Below are 17,645 nucleotides of genomic sequence, written 5' to 3' on the forward strand. Positions count from 1 at the left end.
CTTAATGATGTTTTCTTGCCAAAAATGTTGCAACTGTATCTAATCAAGTCCCCTAATTCCCTTATCTGGTTTGTTCATTATGGCAGCAGCACCCCTTATCTGTTGATTCTAAACGGTCATATGTTTCTCAGGAGAAAATAGATTTGCCAGGACCTGACGTCTTGTGTCTCTTCCAGACCTGGAAGAGATCTAATCTCCATTTTACAGGGGCTGGAGGAACCAGTTAAACAATACCCTCAAGGAGAAAATCAGATAAATCAAGAACGTGAAACATTCTATAAGACAACTGCTTTATAGAAAATAAACATAAAGATTGAGGAAAATCAATGTCATAAAAAAGGATCAAGTGGTCATTGTTCTAAATTTTAGAAACTTAAAAAGACACAACCAAATAGATTCTGGTTCTGGAAAAAAACAAGACTTTTAGACTTTTTGGGAACAGTTAGGGAAATTTGAAAATGAAACGATATTAGATGTTAGGCAGTTATTAGATTTGTTCATTGTAATAATGGTATGCTGGATATGAAAGAAAACATCTTTAAAATTTGGAAAAATGTGCTGAAGTATTTAGAAGTGAAGAGTTGTGATGTCTGTAATTCCCTTGAAAATGATTCAGCAAAAAAGAAGGAAAGACGAAGAAAGGAAAAAGTCAGGAAAGAAAAAGTAATATATACTTTGAAATGCACATGCGCGCGCGCGCACACACACACACACACACACACACACACATATCTACCTACCTATCAAGAAAATGTGGCAAAATGTTAATTGTTAAATCTAGGTGGTAAGTATGTGGGTTCTCATTGTACTATTATTTCTATTTAGGTTACTAAGTATGGAATGTCTGATTTCCTTAAATACTAAGTTTGACAGTTGATACCTCTGACATTTCACTTTGACACTTCTTGTTTTATTTTTATTGTGATGGTACATCCTCATTCTTTCAAATGCATGGTTTGGCTTATGATTATCCTTCAAATTTTTTTTTAGAGCAATTTTTGTGAAACCATGGATAAGTAAAAAATTCATGTTAATTTCAAATGTGAGTTCCATCTTGGAACAAATGCTACACAGACAGCTTGCAATATCAGTGCAGTGTTTGGGAAGGATGTGACTAAAGAACTCACAGTATGTCGATGGTTTAAGAAGTTCCTTTCTGGTGATTTTAATCTTGATTAATAAGCCACATGGGCAACCTGAGACCAAGGTAGATAATGATGAGCTGAAAGCTGTAGTGTAAGTGAATCTATCTCAACCTAAGTGTGAATTAGCAGCAAGGTTTGGCATTATTATTGCAACAATATTGGACCATTTGAAACAAATCAGCAAGGTAAAGAAGCTGGATAGATGGGTACCACATGAATTAGACCAGCTTCAGAAGAGAAATCATCTGGGAGATTGCCTTTCTTTGCTGTCTTGACATAAAGGCAAACTATTTCTATACCATATTGCTATGTGTGATGAAAAATGGATTCTTTTTGACAGTCACAAGCATTCGGCATAATGGTTGGATACAGATGAGGTGCTGAAACACAGTCCAAAACCAAATATTCATCAAAAAAAGCTAATGGTTTGTGTTTGGTGGTCCAGCACTGTTATTATCCACTACAGCTTCATGAAGTCTGGTCAGTCGTTTACAGTGATGTCTACTGCAACTAATTGGACGAAATGATGAGGATGTTTGTGATTAAGCAGCTGAGACTGGTCAATAGAGACGGCCAATCCTTTTGCAAGACAACATTCGACCACATGTCACACAAACAACGCTGCTCAAACTACAGAGGCTGGACTTGGAAACTCTCTGTCATCCACTGTATTCACCAGACCTTGCAGCAACTGACTACCACTTCTTCCAGACTTTAGACCACTTCTCACAAGGAAAAATATTCAATTCTCAACAAGCTGTGGAAAATGCCAGATCATTGCCACTTGCTCTGCAGGCTTCTTCGCTCTGGCATAAACAAGCTACCATTAAGATGGTGAAACTAAACTGTCAATAGTTTAGGTGCATACTTTGATTAATTGTACTGCTTCTTGTTTGAGACATAATAAACTAAACCTTTGATTTGAAATTGGACATTTCACATTCAATGACCTAATACTTTTATGGTATATTTAAAAAAAATTAAAGGGTATTGAAAAGCTAGGTTGAATTATTGTGGTTGCCCAACACTGCCTCCAGAATACAGCCCAGCAGTCTTAGTCTGGCAAATGAGGCCCTTGACTATCTGGTGTCACCTCTCCTTTCCAGCCTTATTTTGTCTTGATGTATTCCATGCTCCAGTCAAAGTGATCCACACATCTTTCTCCACATTTGACCTACAGTTTCTTAGATTAGTGCCTTTGTGTATGCTTTCCCTCCTTCAATGCCCAGTGTAATACTGTCCCTTTACAGAATTTCCTCTAATTTCTCTGGCTAGAAGTAATGCCCCTTCCTCACGAATTGTAGAGTTTCCTGTGATATTGATTGTCTTGCCTTACAATTATTTATATTTCAGTCATATTTCCCCTACTAGAGGGTGAATTCCTTCAATGTGTGATCGTATCTGTTTCATCTTTGGTTCCCTCATGACAGTCAGCATACAGCCTAGCATATTCACCTAGTTAACAAATATTTATCTATTATATATCTCCAGGCTTAAGCCAAGTGTTGGGGACACAATAATGAATGTACAAATAAGCTGTGGTTTCTCATGAAACATAAAGGATCTTGGGGACAGACAGGAATTAAATAAGAAACATACAAAGGAATACACACAGTGCTTTATAGAGAAAACACGTATAGTAATTATATACATATACACAGTGACATGGAGGGCAACCAGGGAGCTATGAAAGAGAATAACTCGTGTAACCTGTTTCAAAGAGGAATAAACTCTTTAAGTTACCATCTGGGGGCTGGGGAGGAGGGAGCAAGGGAAAGAACAAAGACAATCATTGTTGTGTGAAGGCCTGAGGCGGGAAAGAGAGGCAGTTACTGAGGTGGAGAGACGTGGAGAGTGCAGACCTGAAAGGGCTACAAGGCCTCATGATGGAGGATGCAGTGGTCACGCCTGTAATCCTAGCATTCTAGGAGGCCGAGGCGGGAGGATCGCTTGAGCTCAGGAGTTTGAGACCAGCCCGAGCAGGAGCAAGACCCTGTCTCTACTAAAAATAGAAAAGTTAGTGCCTGTAGTCCCAGCTGCTCTGGAGGCTGAGTCAGGAGGATCTCTTGAGCCCAGGAGGTCGAGGCTGCATGGGCTATGATGATGCCACTGCACTCTAGGCTGGTCGACAGAGTAAGACTGTCTCAAAATGGCTCAAAAAAAAACAACCAACCAAACAAACAAAACAACAAAAAAACTCACCCAAAACCCTAATATTTAATACAATGTAAGTGCCATATAAATAGTTGCTATACTGAATTGTTAGGGAATAACATCAAGAAAAAAAGTCTGTACATGTTTAGTACCATTGCAAACATCTATTTTCTTTTTGATCCCTGGTTTGTTGAATCCACGGATGCAGTGCTCACAGATACAGAGGACTGACTATAATTTGAAAAGAAACCTTTTCAAATTGGCTTCTTTCACTTAGTATTTAAGTTTCCTCCATGTCTTTTTTTTTTTTTTTTTTTTTTTTTTGAGACAGAGTCTCACTCTGTTGCCCAGGCTAGAGTGAGTGCCGTGGCGTCAGCCTAGCTCACAGCAACCTCAAACTCCTGAGCTCAAGGGATCCTCCTGTCTCAGCCTCCCAAGTAGCTGGGACTATAGGCATGCACCACCATGCCCGGCTAATTTTTTCTATATATATTTTTAGCTGTCCATATGATTTCTTTCTATTTTTAGTAGAGATGGGGTCTCGCTCTTGCTCAGGCTGGGTCTCGAACTCCTGAGCTCAAACGATCCGCCCACCTCGGCCTCCCAGAGTGCTAGGATTACAGGCGTGAGCCACCGCGCCCGGCCTACTCCATGTCTTTTCATGGCTTGATAGCTCATTTGCTTTTTAGCACTGAATAATATTCCATAATATGGATGTACCACAGTTTATCCATTCACTTGCCAAAGGACATCTTAGTTGCTTCCAAGTTTTTGCAATTATAATTAAAGCTGTTATAAACATTCCTGTGCGGGACTTTTGTGTGGATGTAGGTTTTCAGCTCCTCTGGGTGAACTTTCAAGCTTTTTTTTCATACTCTTCAAATTGGCACTGGTCCTATCACCCAAATTTTGCCAAGGGATGGTTTGTTAACAGTGCAGGTATTATCAGTGTAATGCAATGCAGGCATTGGGCTCCCCAGTTTTACCCTAACTTTGTAGTTCGAGGGACAGCAGGAGTCTCTCAACTGAACGAGAAATTTGAATTTGTCTTTGGTCAGATTCCCCCAGAAGTTTCCTGGGGAGTACTCTCAGGAACAACACCTGTGAGGGAGTGAAAGAAACAGGATACATCAGAGGGGAAAGTTAAACTGAGATGCACTTGCAACAGAGGCCTCAGGTATGGGGAGCTCAGAAGTTGAGTTGGCCTGTCCCAGGTGCCCAGCCTTGAGAGATGGCTGGGCACTTATCCACAGCACTGAGCAGTCATTGCATGCAGGCTGTGTCCCAGGAGCGGGTAAAACCCAAGGCATTTCCTTTTGGGAGAGGATAATTACCAAAGGGAGAGAGGCTCAGCTGTGAGCCAGCAGCTATTGATACTTTCGGCAGCTTGGGGTATGAGTACTTGGTCCTAAAGAGGGGATCTTGGTCGCACTCCAGAGCATCTACTACAACACTAAACCATGTTTTTACTCATAGGCCAAGACTTATATTACGTGGTTCCCTTAACCTACATAAAAGCAGCAGCAGACTGGACATCTGGTAGATACTGTACTTGGTGGTAAGCCTGTTACTACGTTTGTCAGAGGGGCTTTGAGGTTAATGTCACTCATTCATACTTTCCCTAAACAAGTCTTAAAGCCTACTAATTTCAGGTACTGTGTTAAACAGTGAAAAAGAGCTCAAGGAACCAACTCTGTCTCTGTGGTTATCAAGGAGTGGTCTGCCTAGTTCCCCTTGCTTGCTGTCTAACTTTTCCTGGAGCAAGGGCTATATTCTAGCTCTGTGATTTTCCTCTTTTGTTCCTGTTGTTTGTGCAACAGGATGATGAAATTCACTGAAACTAGGAAGACATAAAAGTGAGATGGGAACTGCCAGTATATCAGAACAAGTTCTTTGACAGAGTCTCAGGAGAGGTAATTCAACCCTTTAATTTTGGGTTACTAGAATGGTCACTCTTAGAGAGCAAGAACCACATTCTGTGTATTGATTTTGTAGTCAAACAGAGAGTAACTGTAAATTTTAAAAGGAAAGCTACATACTGACTGGGAAAATCACTTCTCTAACTGCCTACCAGGAGGAACTATTGGCTTATTTATGCATTAGAGTGTAGTAATTAATCATACTATCTGAGTCTTCATCATCTGGCTTCAAATCGTGTTTTTGCTAAGTAAATGCAACCTTGGGCTGCTTACTTAACCTCTCATCAGTTTCCTATGACCACACTAATAGCATCTACTTCTCAAGATTGTGGGGAAGGATTAAATGAAGATGTATGAAATGTGCCTGGGATATGGTAGATAGTAAATGCTAAGTGCAATTATTAATTATGCAAGACTATCTTTGCAGCACAACATAACTAACCCAAGGAGGACCTGCATGTCTTCCTTGAGGATATCAGATATGCCATAGAAAAGCCTGGAAATATTGGGACTTTATATGAAGTAGAAATGGATTAATACAGTGAAGGGATACCAGCTTCTATTAAGTGCTAAGCACTTTCACAAATATATATCTTTTGAAAGTTAATTTTTTTTTTTTTTTTTAGAGATAGGTTTTCGCTATGTTGCCCAGGCTGGTCTTGAACTCCTGGGTTCAAGTGATCCTCCCGATTCAACCTCTCAAAGTGCTGGGATGATTACAGGCATGAGCCACCAGGCCCAGGCAATCTCATTTATTTATTTATTTATTTGCTCACAATCCAGTTGTTCCACCACCTCTGTTACAGAGAGAGAAACAGACTCAAACAAGTAAAGTAACCTGTAAAGGCAAAGCTGACATTTGAACACAGATATGAATAGGCCTACCATCCCTCATATTACACGTGGCTTGGAATTTTTTTTTTTAAATAACAGAAACAATTCAAACAATTAAATCAGTTGTGAAGATGTCATCAACACAATGAAGTAACATTTGATTTAATTTTGATGATGGAAAATAAATACAATTAGTTTCTTGTATTTTTAAGAAGTATCATTAACCTGCCTCTGCTCTTGTTATCCCTCGGAACTACCCCAACACTTTGCCACCCTCTTCAAGCTACACAACCTTTCTGTTTCACAACAGATCATGCTTTGCACTTCAGAAAAATTGGAGACTGTGGGCAAAGAATCCCCTGAAATTTGTAATAATTTAAAAAATATTCACAAAAATTTTTCCCCACTTGCACTTACTGTAATACAGGTTGAGTATCCCTTATACAAAATCATTGGGACCAGAAGTGTTTTGGATTTTGGACTTATTTGAATTTTGGTATATCTGCATTATGTATACAGTACTTACCAGTTCAGCATCCCCAATCAGTAAAGCCAAAATCCAAAATGCTCCAATGAGCATTTCCTTTGAGTATCATGTCACGGTGCTCAAAATGTTTCAGATTTTGGAGCATATTGGATTTCAGATTTTTGGATTAGGGATGTTCAGCCTGTACCAAATGACTGAAAAAGTCCTTTGTAATAATTAGGATTGAGTTTATTTGCAAGAAACAGACTCAATTTACATTAGTTTAAACACATAAGAGTTTATTTTCACATGTAAAAGAAATAACAGGGGTAGGCAGCTCCGCTCAGAGTTGGTAAGGTGATTCACTGAAGTTTTCAGAGACACAGACTTCTTTCTTTTCTGCTGTATGTTGTGTCTGTTATTACCTTTTGACCCAAGGTAGCTCTAGTCATTACAACTGCACTCTAGGCAGCAAGAAGAGGGAAGGGAGGAGGACAAAGTGTAGTTCCTCCCTTTTAAGGAGCATTTTTGGAAGTCCCACACATGCCTTCTTACTTCTCTATTGCGTGGAGAAGAGGTAGAAAATGGCTATAACTGTAATTCAGGCTTTCCTTGTCTGCCACTCACTCACTGCTTTCTTGGATAAGTCTCGTCCATGTTCGTTCTTTTCTTCCTTCCTTCGAATACAAACCTATTATATATTTATCATAAGGGATTTAAAAAGGCTCAGAAACGTAAATTTAGAAAATGAAAATTCCCTATCATCACACCTTCCAGATATGACCATTGTTAACTGTTTGGTATATATTCTTCTATCTTACAGATTTTTAAAAACAATTTAAACATTTTAATGATGAAATATTTGACACATATGCTTATTAGTTTGCTGGGGCTACTGTAACAAAGTACCACAGACTGGGTAGCTTAAACAACAGAAATTTATATTTTCACAATTTTGAAGGCTGGAAGTCCAAGATCAAGGTGTTAGCAGGGGCCGGGCGTGGTGGCTCACGCCTGTAATCCTAGCACTCTGGGAGGCCGAGGTGGGCGGATCGTTTGAGCTCAGGAGTTCGAGACCAGCCTGAGCAAGAGCGAGACCCCATCTCTACTAAAAATAGAAAGAAATTATATGGACAGCTAAAAATATATATAGAAAAAATTAGCCGGGCATGGTGGCTCATGCCTGTAGTCCCACCTACTCGGGAGGCTGAGACAGGAGGATCGCTTGAGCTCAGGAGTTTGAGGTTGCTGTGAGCTAGGCTGACGCCACGGCACTCACTCTAGCCTGGGCAACAGAGTGAGACTCTGTCAAAAAAAAAAAAAAAGGTGTTAGCAGGGTTGATTTCTTCTGAGGTCTCTCTCCTTGGTTTTTAGATGAATGTTTTCCTGTGTCTTCACATGGTCTTCCCTCTGTGCCTGTCTGTGTCATCTCCTTTTTATAAAGACACCAGTCATAATGGATTTAGGCCCCCCCTAATTACCTTGTTTTCACTTAATTACCTCTTTATAGATCCTATCTTCAAATACATTCACATTTTAAGGTACTAGGGGTTACAACTTTAACATGAGTTTTGAGGAGGACACAATTCAGTCCTTAACATACACAGGATGCATATGCTATATGAAAGTTATGAAGCATAATCGTAAAACTAATACTAGTAAATCCACCACTCAACATAAGAAATTCAAAATGACCAGTTTCCTATGTCCTTATCCCAATCCCACTTGTCTAAACACTTCCAAAAGTAAATGCTGTCCTAAATCTATTTAAAAAAAATTATTCCCAAAGTGACTTTGCCTTTTAAAGGCCCAGTCTCCTCATCCTGTAGAACAGGGATAATACTAATAGTACGAGGCTCTCTGAGAAGTGCCCCCTGCTGTTGTCTATTTCCATCTCCATACCACAGAATGATTTTTAAAAGCATAAATCAGATGATGTTTTGTTTTGTATTTTTTACATAACAATTCTGCAAAGGCTTTCCATTGCAATGAGAGAATAAATCCTTTCAAGGCCCTATGTGGTCACTCTCTGCCCCACACCCTTCACTCCAGCAACACTGACTTTCTTTGGTTCCTTGAACTCTTCAAACTCACTCTCATGTCGCCGACATGGCCACCTTTTTCATTTTGCTTGGGATGCTCTTCCAACCTTTGCATGGCTGTCCTCTTCTCATTATTCACATTTGTTTAAACGTCACTTGCTCATCGAGGCCTTTCCTGATTAAAGTACAATTCCCCCTCACCCACTCTTGATTCACTTCGTTTTCTCCTTAGTACTTATCACTGTAAGTACCCCCCTCAGATCATAAGCTGCACCAGAACAGAGGCTGTTTTGTTTTTGTCACCACTGTACCTGGAGTAATGTGGGACACACAAGTGCTTGCCTGAATTATATTATCAAATTGTTCCTAACCTAGGAGTTGCTGTGATAAAATGAGTAACAATGTATTTTGAAATGGGCCTTGCACATGTAGATGAATTTATTACATCAAGGTCTGTTCTCTGAATAACCCCTTTCAGCTCTCTTAATAGTGTAACTATTTCATGACCAGTGATTTCTCTTGTATATGCATACATAGATAGATCCCTTGGATGCCCTCTGGGTGTTGACCTTGTGTTGGGTTTTGGGTCAGCTGGGAACAAGACAGACTATGTCTGCATTTGTGAAGCTCACATATTAATGCAGTGAATTAATGAACAAACCAATCACCTATGACTGAATATATCTAATGTAAAAAAATGCATTTCAAAATATTGGAAAGAGAAAAAGTGGAAGCAAGAAGTCTTTTTTTCTCCCTTCATAATATTTAAACCAAAAGGACCATACAGATGCCTGACAGCTGCAACCCTGTGACTCTGATCCTTATATATGGCAATTGGTCCTGATAATTATAACCTGAATTGCCTGCTTTGATATTACTGAGAGGCAACTGCTTAATTTGCCTACTGAAAGTGAAGGCATTAAAATCCAATCAGAGGAGATTGCAGATGCGACATTAAAGTCTTGCAGCTTTTCAGCTGCTCTTCCGTGAAGCATGGGTCCAGGAATAGGAGCCTTCTTGCAGTCAGGACACCAGACTAAACTTAAGGTTTAAATCCCAGTTTTAGCCCTGACCAGCTGGAAGGTCTTGCTAATCTAGTTTTGGTACTGTAAAATTATAGTTGCCCATCCTATTTCAAAAAGTCATAGAGATGCTGTTTTAGAAAATGTATGTTTTTGTACACTATAAAATAGCCACAGAAATCTAAAGTGATATTGTGGATTTACCTTTTGTTCACTATTGGATGAAGAACTGTGACTGACAAGAAGTAATTGAAGATTGAATCCTATTAACAGTGGAGCCATTAGATAAATGACGGCACAATGGCACACAGTGGAATACCACCTGGCCATCAAAAAGAACAGTGTAGCTCTCTATAGCAGCATGTTCATGATGTATTAAGAGAAAAAAAAAGGCAAAAAATAACTATAAATCTATGTATGCATATGCATAGAGAATTCACTTGGAGGACAATAAACTCTTAGTAGTAGTGGTTTTCTAGGGGGTGGAATTTCAGATACCTTCTCTCTGTTAGTTATATGTAGATTTTTTTCTCATTCTTTGGATTGATACAATCTAACCAATTTAAGAGATGGTATATTCACAAGTACACACATCACTGATTACTTAGTGCCCATCTAGATATTTCTGAGATCTCAGGTCTGATTTCAGTTAATATTGGTTTGGAGAATGAACTTGTCTAAATTGGAATCTTGGAGAGTCACGCTGAATAACAAACTCCTCAGAACAGCCTTACGTGCAACATTTGCAAAAGTAAGAAGCAAAGCAGAGGCTGTCATGAGACCTGCAGTCTATTCACAAGACGACTCTGATGCAAGAAGGAAGGACATCAAAACAATGCTATTAGGTAATTGTAAGACAGTGAATCGGATTAAAGATTTGTTTCCTAAAAACCCACATACTAATTTCTTAGGGATCACAATATTAATGTATTTAAGCATAGTTGAGAGAAGAGGAAAAGAATAAGACCCCTCCAATCTCACTTCTGCTTCTCACACAGTGGACTCATTGCCCCCCAAACTAGATGACCATCAGATTCAGAAAGTCATGTCTTGGCCTTCCTAATGTTTAACAGGACAACCTTAGTGATTTAACAACTAATTTGGAAAACATGTAATTTAGTGTAAATATGGGCGATACAGCTTGAACTTATTCAAGTGGTTCTTTGATCCCTCAACTGGTATATCATCTTAAAGGTTCATAATAAAATAACTGACTACATCTCTCAGGATAATTACCCTGTTTTCTGATGACTTTTCCAGACTCCTAGCACATTCATCTGCTACACAGTCAAATGCAATGGCTCTGAAGTCAAGTACAACTAAACACTTTTGCCTTGTTAGAACTAGAAATAGACACCTACTAATTTTAGCAGTTAAATAATAACCCTTTTATGGCTATAATAAAAATACATGCTCATTGAAGACAAATTTGGAAAATATGAAAAAGAAGGAACAATCACCTACACACAAAATCCCCCACAAACCTCTCCTTAAAGGCAACCAATGCTATTTGGTCATCCTTGATTGCACTCTTTTTTCCCATATATTTTTTTCTCCACAAAGATTGTCATGTACATATACAGAACCTATTTTTACTAAACATTATATTCTTAGTATTTCTTCAAAACCAATTTTTCTTTAAAAATATTTTCTAAGAACATAAGCAATACATTTTCTCTGCAGAAAATTTGGTAATTATTGAAAAGCGAAAGGAAAAGGAAGTTCCCCATAATCCCACCATCTAGAGAGACCAGTAACTTTTAGGAACATATCTTTCCAATATTCTTTTTTTCACCATATACACTTTTCTTAAAAAAAATTGGATTTGAGGCCGGGCGCAGTGGCTCACGCCTGTAATCCTAGCACTCTGGGAGGCCGAGGCGGGTGGATCACTTGAGGTCAGGAGTTCGAGACCAGCCTGAGCAAGAGCGAGACCCCGTCTCTACTAAAAATAGAAAGAAATTATATGGCCAACTAAAAATCTATATAGAAAAAATTAGCCGGGCATAGTGGCGCATGCCTGTAGTCCCAGCTACTCGGGAGGCTGAGGCAGTAGGATTGCTTAAGCCCAGGAGTTTGAGGTTGCTGTGAGCTAGGCTGACGCCACTGCACTCACTCTAGCCAGGGCAACAAAGCGACACTCTGTCTCAAAAAAAAAAAAAAAAAAATTGGATTTGAAGCATATATACTATATGCTTTTTCATTGTATCATAAACTTTCTATGATTAAATATTCTGCATTTCTCATTTTCCATGACACATGAATTACTGTTTACTTAACCATTATTATACTGTTGAACATTTAGGCTATTTCTAATTCTTCTGTTATAAATAGAGCTGTGATAGGCTAGACGCGGTGGCTCACGCCTGTAATCCTAGCACTCTGGGAGGCAGAGGTGGGCAGATTGTTTGAGCTCAGGAGTTCAAGACCAGCCTGAGCAAGAGCAAGACCCCATCACTACTAAAAATAGAAATAAGTTAGCATTTCTAAAATAAAAAAAATTTAAAAATAAATAAATAGAGCTATGATAAATATCATTGCTTTGTAATCTTTCCTTAGATTTCTAAAACCCAATTAATTGGTCAAAGACTATAAATATTTTCAAAGTTCTTCACGTTGTCAAAGCACTTTCAGGAAATGTAAATTTACCCCTACCAGTATGAGTGGCAGCTCCAAATTCTCACTAGCATTATTTTTAAAGTTTTTGTTAATTTAGTAGGTTAAAATTTTTTATTTCTCTGATTACCATGGGTGGTTAACTTCTTGATATTATTCACTTACATTTTCTTTTGTGAACTATTATTCACAAGTCTGTTACCTGTTACCCATTAGGGTTTATTACCTATTATTCATCAGGGTCTTACACAAGATCACATACATTAACATCAGTTTTTAACTTGGTGTCATATTGTAAAGTATTTTAATGCATCACCTAATTTGTTTATTATTGACATACATTAACAGGGAAGTTAATATTGCCCTCATTGGCTACTCTGAGGCTTAAAAGTGACTTTTAAAGCATCCATAACAGTATCAGGTATATACTATATGACTCAAAAATCAGTTGGTATTGTTACTATCAATGTAAGCTATCGTTATATTCATAAAAGTAGATGCACTTCTTAGTCTTATTCTTACAAAACATGTAATACTTAAATTTTCTGGACCAGGGCCAGTATTTCTCAAACTGTGGTGAACTATTATTATCTAAAGAGCAGCAGAAAGCATACATCTGAATTCCTTTCTTGGCTTTACCACTAACCAGTGGTGGAACCTTGGGCAAGTCACTGCTTTCTCAGAGCTTTGGCTTCCTTAAATCTTAAATGCAAGGACTGGACGACACGATCTCTAAGGTCTTCCTTACTTCTGACATTCGTAGTCTTCCAGGAATGTAAGGGCATCCTCGGGCCAGTCCACCTTAACAAAGCAGGGCTATCTAATGACACCTTGTGTTCTTTCATGTTAAGAGGTGGGATCTTGGCCGGGCGCGGTGGCTCACGCCTGTAATCCTAGCACTCTGGGAGGCCGAGGCGGGTGGATCGCTCGAGGTCAGGAGTTCGAGACCAGCCTGAGCAAGAGTGAGACCCCGTCTCTACTAAAAATAGAAAGAAATTATATGGACAACTAAAATATATATATACAAAAAATTAGCCGGGCATGGTGGCGCATGCCTGTAGTCCCAGCTACTCGGGAGGCTGAGGCAGTAGGATCGCTTAAGCCCAGGAGTTTGAGGTTGCTGTGAGCTAGACTGACGCCACGGCACTCACTCTAGCCCGGGCAACAGAGTGAGACTCTGTCTCAAAAAAAAAAAAAAAAAAAAGAGGTGGGATCTTTTACTAGAAGATAATTTTATCCCTCACAGCAGTAACATCCTGCATGAGTCCTCTGCTCTACTGCCCATTAGCTGTGTCACCTTGGGCAAACTATTTAACTTCAAGGAGCATGTCCCCTCATCAGGAAAAAAATAAGCTTTATGTAAGTAGGCACCCAATAATGTTGAATTACCTCCCTTCCTCTCATTAACATTTAAAACTGTTTTCTGTCTTTCTCTGTTTGCTGAATGTTTATCTTGAGTAGTTTAGAGTAAAAATGATACTCAAGTCTGAAATAATTATTATAATTATAGTAAGTTTACTTTCCCATCTCCTTTGAAGAGATGAATTTTGAGATAGAACATAGTCAGAGCTAAGCAAATACTAACCGTGAGGGCAACTAGATGCCAAACTGGGCTACATGAGTGTCTTAAAAGTCAGGGCAGATTCACCGGTATCTACAGAGAAACAGGACAGAGAAGGATGAACTACAGTATATGTATATCTGCTGCAATTTATATTAATAATTCTGTTTTGTAGTTAAAATGAGAGAGAGGAGGACTGAAAGCACCCTAGGTTTTTGTAGGAAAGTTACCCTATAAAAATAAGATATTTATCTGTCTTCCTCACAACAAAAAAGGTAAAAACATTAGGTAATAATATCCCCACCATTCTCCAACATCAAGAGGTTTGCCAGTCTATCAAAATGTGCTAAAAACACATTAAAAATCATGTTCAGAATAAGAAAGTAGAAAGGCAGACACACATTTTCATCAAGTATACAATTTGTTTTTATTTACAATACCCTATAAAAATGTAAATTTAGAAACTTTTATTTTCATTAATTAGAACTGAACAAAAAAGATAATGCACAGTAAGGAAAAAATAATAATCAAGTATTCACTTGACTAGTTATGAAGGGAAGGTAGGAAAGGCGCAGTGGAAACCGTCAGTAGATAATGGTAGAGGGAAGCTAGGTAACCTCACTGGGAAACAGCTGGTGGAGCCTGGGGCTACAGAATGGGAAGAAATGGAGACTGTGAACAAGAACAGCTGGTTATAACAGAGGTTCTTACTGTTGTACAATACATGTATGTGCAAAATGTTTATTCTCTTTAAATATCACCTGTCCCCCCCGACTACATTCAAAAAGGTAAGGACAGCAGAAAGTAGATCAGACAGTCATGTAAAATTAATTCCGATTTAATTTTCTTCAGGGTTGTAATCACTAGGAATCAAAACCCCTTATCCTGGTTGATTGCTGAATGGGACGGGGTAAGTGGAAAAGATCATGGCAGGCTGTCCCCGCTGGCATCCAAACCCAGGCCCCTGGCTGCCAGGGAAGGGGCCCTGGGTGAGATGAAATAGCAAGGACAGCAGTTCTGCCATGGTGCAGAGACTGAAGAGCAAAGCAGGCCAAACTTAGCTTCCACAGTTACATTTGGAGGTTCCCACCCGTGACACCACATAAAAATGAGGAAGAGAGAAGTAAAGCATGGCTTACTGAAGGAGTCTCAGGAAGACAGGGCGAGTGTGCAAAAAGCGACACTGCCAAAGCAGGTTATCAGTGAGGATCATCCTGGGTGATCTTGAATGCACTTGAGGGGACAACTATAGTTATAGCAGGAAAAAGGTGTAACCGTGTGCTGTTTCCATTAAGGTGGACAGAAACAAAGAAAATACAGGTGGAAAGGAGAAAAAGGAATTAGTCTAGACCTGGGCATCAGCCAATTAAGAGTTCTGATTTTATTAAATGTGCTGCATACCCTGTATTTATACTAAAACAAGTAGAACCCAATAATTACAAAATGGAATAGAAACTCATTAAAAACACATCAGCTGGTTTGTGTCTGGAGGAGGTATAAGTCAACTAAATATTTTCAATCTAAAACTCATTCTTTAAGGACCCTCTGAAGGCCACATAAATGTATGTATAGGGATAGAGTGTTTGTATGTATATCTATATCTTGATTTCTACTTAACTGGCTCTCCTATAGTCATGTTAATATGGGGCAATGAAAAAAAAGACTTCAATAGGATGAGGGAAGGAATACTTTGGCAGGCTATAGTCTACTCTGAACTGGAATAGTGGTGGTGGGATAGAGGGAGAGATTATAATTGTGTATCTAGGGCAAAGAAAATGCAAAATTGAGTAAAAGTAGGACATGCAGAATTGTAACATAGAATGTAAAGAAGAAACCAGCAGAAGTATCACCCAGCCAAATTTCACAGAGCAGTGGGGAAATATCTGGCATTTAGAGACAACCCCTGTGAACAGGAATCAATCCCACAAGACTTTGCTTTGGGGAATAAGCTACCTTCCCTCCCTCATTAAAAACACTCCATTGGTGATGGCAGCAGTGCAGGTGGCAGCCAAAAGGAGGTACAGGACACATTTGGAGATCTTTTATCGTATCCCCTGAACTAGCCTATGGGTATAAAGAAAGAGAGAAAGGAAACTTGTTTGTATAAATGAGTTAAAACAGAAGGTAATCTTTTGTGTTAAAGTTACATCCTTGTTAAGCATTCTCATAACAAAACACCCAAGATATTTCTTTACCCTTAGAATGCAGTCAACTTCTATGAGGGCACTGCTGTACCCAGTACAGTGTTTTATATCTAGTAGATACACAAATAGTTAATAAATATCAATCTCTTCCACCAAATTCAGTTTTATCCCCCCCACCCCACCCCCAATCATAACTTCTAAAGTGCCAACTTTAGTGAGATGTGGAACTCTCCTGTTCCAAACTTACTGCAGTTTTGTCTCCAGCAAGTTCAGTTTCTGCCGGTCAACATAGCGAGAAAAGAGGGATACTAGGTTTGTGGGTATAGAGATTGGCTTGGCCAGGGCTGCTTGGGGAATCCGTAGAAGTTCTCGGGTTGCCATGAACATCACCTCCGTCCTGATAAGGAAAAAACATAACAATATGAGAAAAAAAAAATTGAAAGATTACCTAAAAGATCTTAAGAGAATAAACAGTCCATACTGACCACTGATTATTTTGTGTTGATTCCGTGGCAGAGTCTGAACTCTGTAGGTCTTCCCCACGGCTCAGGAGGATGAGGAGCAGTGACAGGCCAAACTGCAACAGACAGAGGGAATCAAACTCAACACTGCATCTGAACCCCCTTCACCACTGCTGAGGGATCCTAGCATTAGATGGGGAACAGCGCTAAATCAAAATGCCTTTGCTGCTGCACTTTTCTGTGAAACCAGGCAAAGGTCAGGCAAGCATGAGCTGAAAGGCTCCCTCTCTCTCCCGGCTTTATTTCTGGCCCAGCAGCAACCACGCACAGCCAATGGCAATGGAAAGTCATAGTGTCCCAACAGGCCTCTCTGTTTCCCACCCTGTGGAAGAAAGATGATTTTTCCTTGCCAGGGATAATGTGGGATTTGGCTTTTCTCCTATTTGTAAGAACCAAAATGGATTAAAAAGGAAGGTCAAATGAAGATAAACTTTGATACAGAAAATAAAAGTTCAAAGAAAAAAATTTAAAAAATATTAAATGGAGTAAGATACTGTGAATTAAGAAAAAAAATGTTAAGAACTGCAGAAAAATGTATAGAGCAGGGTAACTGAAATACCTGGTATAAAGAGACACACCTATCTGGAAACATAAAGGCTTAAAGAAGACGTTAATAGTGGTCTAAAAAATAACAAGAAAGGATAAAGTGATGTATTCACCATATCCAGGATTATTAAAATTCAGCAGCATGCTTTAGAGACTGAAATATACAAAAATTGGTTTTCTTCAGTGGGCAGTAGAAGCAAAGCACAGTCTAAAGGGGCAAAGAATGAAAATACAAATAGGGACAAGAAGGACTAAGTTACAAGTATGAACCATAGCTATAAGGGATCATACACGAAGGCTGGCAACATTTTGGGATTCCATCCCACCTTTCTGAGTTCAACTCATTCAGGATAGATAACCTTGCCTTTCCATAAAAATTCCCCTCATGTTACTGTCAGAAAAAAAGCACTACTGCCTTTACCAAAATTAAAACTGAGAGACCAAATAACAGGAAGGTATATCCCTGATCACTCCAGAACTCAACCTTGTGTCCCCTGAGGCACTGTCCCCTCTTCTGCCTCTGATGTCCTGCCCTTCAGTCAGGCTTTCGCAGGTGTTCAGGTGCAAGGAATAAAGAGGTCTTGAGACTACTTTTCTACCTCTACTGTACACAGAATGGCCCTTAATGAGTACCTACTATATACTGGCATTATACTGAACCATTCACAGCTGACA

General features: G+C 39.2%; 1 protein-coding gene across 2 annotated transcripts in view; it reads right to left on the reverse strand.

The window, feature by feature from the left end:
• Positions 1 to 14,169: 14,169 nt before the first annotated feature.
• PATL1 (PAT1 homolog 1, processing body mRNA decay factor) overlaps positions 14,170 to 17,645 on the reverse strand; it is a 29,542-nt gene continuing 26,066 nt past the window's right edge. The window contains exons 17-19 of one of the 2 annotated variants that reach the window (XM_069470063.1): positions 16,389 to 16,480; positions 16,151 to 16,300; positions 14,170 to 15,823 (exon numbers count right to left, since the gene is read on the reverse strand). In XM_069470063.1, the coding sequence (XP_069326164.1) occupies positions 15,802 to 15,823; positions 16,151 to 16,300; positions 16,389 to 16,480 (264 nt within the window). In that variant the 3' untranslated portion in view covers positions 14,170 to 15,801. The remainder of the gene's footprint in view (positions 15,824 to 16,150; positions 16,301 to 16,388; positions 16,481 to 17,645) is intronic. The other variant, XM_069470064.1, reaches the window with a different exon arrangement.

The sequence above is a fragment of the Eulemur rufifrons genome, chromosome 6 (genome assembly GCF_041146395.1).
Source record: "Eulemur rufifrons isolate Redbay chromosome 6, OSU_ERuf_1, whole genome shotgun sequence".
Lineage (NCBI taxonomy): Eukaryota > Metazoa > Chordata > Mammalia > Primates > Lemuridae > Eulemur > Eulemur rufifrons.